General features: G+C 41.9%; 1 protein-coding gene and 1 non-coding gene across 2 annotated transcripts; both read right to left on the bottom strand.

Annotated features, from left to right (window-relative positions):
* Positions 1-318: 318 nt before the first annotated feature.
* On the bottom strand, positions 319-3,191 carry LOC100579903 (cytochrome c oxidase subunit 7C, mitochondrial). The gene is made up of 3 exons (XM_003261572.4): positions 2,972-3,191; positions 1,592-1,735; positions 319-424 (listed from the first exon to the last, which is right to left on the bottom strand). The coding sequence occupies exons 1-2, from the start codon at positions 3,044-3,046 to the stop codon at positions 1,619-1,621; spliced, it is 192 nt and encodes a 63-aa protein (XP_003261620.1). The 5' UTR covers positions 3,047-3,191; the 3' UTR covers positions 319-424; positions 1,592-1,618.
* On the bottom strand, positions 524-586 carry LOC115831896. The gene has a single exon (XR_004027392.1). It is a non-coding gene; the product is annotated as a small nucleolar RNA Z39 (small nucleolar RNA).
* Positions 3,192-3,669: the final 478 nt, after the last annotated feature.

The following is a 3,669-nucleotide window of genomic DNA, read 5'->3' as shown; positions in this document are numbered from 1 at the left end:
ATAGTTTTCCTGATGATTAATCAATCATGGGAAAAAAATTTACTATGTCAAAGTAAAGGGCAAGAGCAAAAGTATTTTTTTCTCCAAGTTAACGACAAAAAAAAAAAAATCATAGAAATAAACCTAAGATCGATTTGTATTTCCCTTTTATTATATAAATTACCAACAAAATCCTGACCTGGGAACCAAAAATTTAATATAACCTCGGTTTAACACCATTAAATAAGCTAATTCACAGAGAGTAATACTGGAATGTTACCCAAATAATAAAGTAGGCAAATGGCCAATTATTACATTCCCTATTTCAAAAAAGAGGCATTAAGCATTCACATCATAAGTTTATTGACAAACATATCTAGTATGGCATATGAGTTCTAGTTTGATCCACTTCCAGAGGCTGCACCTCTTAAAATGCTCTTCATATCTGCAAAATAAAAACAGAAATTAATGGCATTTTAAAAGTCCCATTCATTTAACAGAAATCATTTAGTTTCATGAAAATATTTTCTATCAGTTTGAGTAGTACATCAGAAAGCGTTTACAGTATCATGAATTCATTCATACTGATTTGCTTCATCACATGCACTGAAACATTTCCGCATTAGTAGCTTGGAAAAGTTATTCCCCCTCTAAACTATGACACTCTTTCCAAACATCCCAGTCTATAGTATTACTCTGAGAAACTCTGATGACAATTAAGCTAAACATTTTATCCACACACAGGAAATCTACTAACCTTCCAATATGAATGACTCCTTTGAGCATATATTAACATATCCCCTTGAGACAAGGCTTCTCAACCTCAGCACCACTGGTAATTTTGCCCCCAAGTTGGAACGATCAGAAATGTCTCACATTGCCAAATGCCCCATTGTGTTGTACAATCATTCTCATTTAAGAACCACTGCCTTAATGAGGAAAGTATATTCAAAAGTTTGAGTTTCCCAACATGGCTGAGTTGGTGAGGCACAGATTTACAATCGCATAATTATCTGGGACTTATATATTAAGGAGCACTAGAAGGGTTTTCTTTATCTTCAGGGATTTTTCACAACTTAAGTATCATAAGCCAATTTAAAAACTGGGAGCACAGTGACCACTTTCTAAAAGAAATGGAAATGTTTATAGTGTTTTAAAAGACACATTCTCAGCCACTGTTCTAGTAACAGTGTTCAACATAGAGTAACATTAATCAGTTTATCAGAGTTTTACCTGGTTAAGTGTGAGCTCTGCAACAAGAAACTGCCTGGGCAAGCGTCCTGGTCCACCATTATACTAGTTATGAGATCTTGAACAACTTACCATCTTTGTGTCTCAGATGGGGTTACTATCATCCACCTCACAAGCTTGCTACAGAACATGAGATATTGATGTAAAGTATACCTGATAAGCAGTACTATTCAATAAACACTGGCCATTACTGAAATATTTTTATATAGGTTTACAACTAGTCTCCACCAAGGCCACATCCACACATAACCTCAGGAATCAGCCCTACACAACAATGTATTTGTGTGTGTGTTCTGGGTGAGGGGAAGAGGCTACTTAATAAAAAGGCCTGCTTTAAGATGATTAGAAATCCATTAACTACCTGTTAAATGGAGGAACTGAAACATCTTTATGTTTTAAGCAGTTGGTGTCTTACTACAAGGAAGGGTGTAGCAAATGCAGATCCAAAGTACAAACACATCTTAGCTAGTAACGACCACTTGTTTTCCACTGAAAATGGCAAATTCTGTCGGAAAAAAAGAGAAAAAGTAATCGAAATAGAACCTCAAATCATCTGCTTAATAATCAAAATACAAGTATACAGGAAATGCTCAGGAAATGCTAGTTATATTTGTTTTACATCAGGTTACATACGCCATAAATCATAACATCTTTTTAAACATTTATCTTTCAAATCCTATGACCTCCATCACATAACACTACAAGGTAAGAAATAATCTGACTTTACTGAGCACTAGGCAATGAATGGTCTTAAGGACTCAAACGTCAAATAGTGAGAAGTTTCTTATTTTAGAAAATCGAAAAAATTACTGTCCTAAGTGGTTCCCTTAGAAGTTACATGGCAATGTTAAGTGAAATACAGTTTTTTTTTCTTTTATTTTGAGACGGAGTCCCGCTCTGTCGCCCAAGCTGGAGTGCAGTGGCCCGATCTCGGCTCACTGCAACCTCCACCTCCCGGGTTCACGCGATTCTCCTGCCTCAGCCTCCCGAGTAGCTGGGATTAGAGGCACACACCATCACGTCCGGCTAATTTTTTTGTACTTTTTAGTAGAGACAGGGTTTCGCCATGTTGGCTTGGCTAGGCTAGGCTGGTCTGGAACTCCTGACCTCAGGTGATCCGTCCGCCTCAGCCTCCCGATTACAGCCGTGCGCCACCGCACCCGGCCCACAGTTTTTTTTGGTTTGTTTTTCATTACCAAGCACCTTCTCTGCCCTTTATGACTAGGCCTCGTGTGACCCTCCAAGATTGTTACTGCTATGTGGTTTACGTTATTTACACCTGAAAGCAAACCCAGCCTTAACTGAGGTGAAGGATTAGTACTTCCAACTTAGCCAGCTAGTTTAAAAAGCCTGTTCCATAACCAGAGGCCCTGATTTCCTCATGATTTTCCAATGACCTTCATTTCGGGTCCGATGACCTCCATCTCGGCTTTAAGCCACACACCTACAGCCGTGGCCTCCCGGAGCCATCCCAGGGCTTTCTGCGGGGCGGGGAGGGGGGCGTCAGGCGGCTGATGGAGGCAGGGCTTCCGGATCTACCTGCCCATTCCTTTAGCGGTTACGCGCTAGGATGGCCAGCTTCCTCACTGGCCCCTGGGGTAAGCGGAATGCTAGTCTGCGTCTCAGCCTGGCTCCTGGTTATCATCTCCTTCGCCACGGCCCGCACGCGGCCTTGCAGGTGCGCGAGTCAGAGCCAAGCGCCCCCTCCCCCTCAACGAAGCCAACCCCCTTACACACTAACCTTCCCAGGACCCTCCTCATAGTGGCTCCTACGGACCACAGAGGTTGTGAACCTCCGGATGCTCTGGCCCAACATAGCGCTGCTGGAGGCTCTGGGAAAGGCGCAGAGACCGAGGACGGATGAAATGGCGGCACCTCACCAAGACCTTTTTTTCCACGACCTTGTTCCCCGGTACGCAAGGACTGAAAGGAAAGATGGGAAATGGGGCGGAGCCTTGAGGAAACGCGACAAAGCGGAGATCTCCATGGATTGTGGGAATTGTAGTTCAGACCGTTGCTGCGCCTTATCAATCCCCGAAGGATTGTGGGAAATGTAGTTTCTCGCCAGGCTTAGGGCTAGAATTCCTGGGGCCTGTTACCGGAAACGATTTTATTGAATCAAGTGAAGCAGTTTCACCCCGTGTACTCTAGTCTATTGAAAAGGACAATAAACCCATCCCTTTTCTTTCTTTCTTTTTTTTTTAATAAATTCTATGCTAGGTGTCAATGATTTTGAGGACTTTTGCCAATGCTGAGAGATATGTACTAATGATCCTAGCTGAAGAAACAAAGCATAAACACAAGTAATCAAACAACATGCAGCACAAAGGACTTCAGAGAGAAAACTGAAGTGCTAAGGGAATGATCACTAAAGATAAAGGGAATCGAATAGAAGGAAGAACAAACGGCAGGGAAAACTCAAGTCTGGTATGAGTACAG

The sequence above is a fragment of the Nomascus leucogenys genome, chromosome 2 (assembly GCF_006542625.1).
Source record: "Nomascus leucogenys isolate Asia chromosome 2, Asia_NLE_v1, whole genome shotgun sequence".
Classification (NCBI taxonomy): Eukaryota; Metazoa; Chordata; class Mammalia; order Primates; family Hylobatidae; genus Nomascus; species Nomascus leucogenys.
The sequence above is the reverse complement of the archived record's forward strand: the minus strand, read 5'-3'. Positions and strand labels throughout refer to the sequence as shown.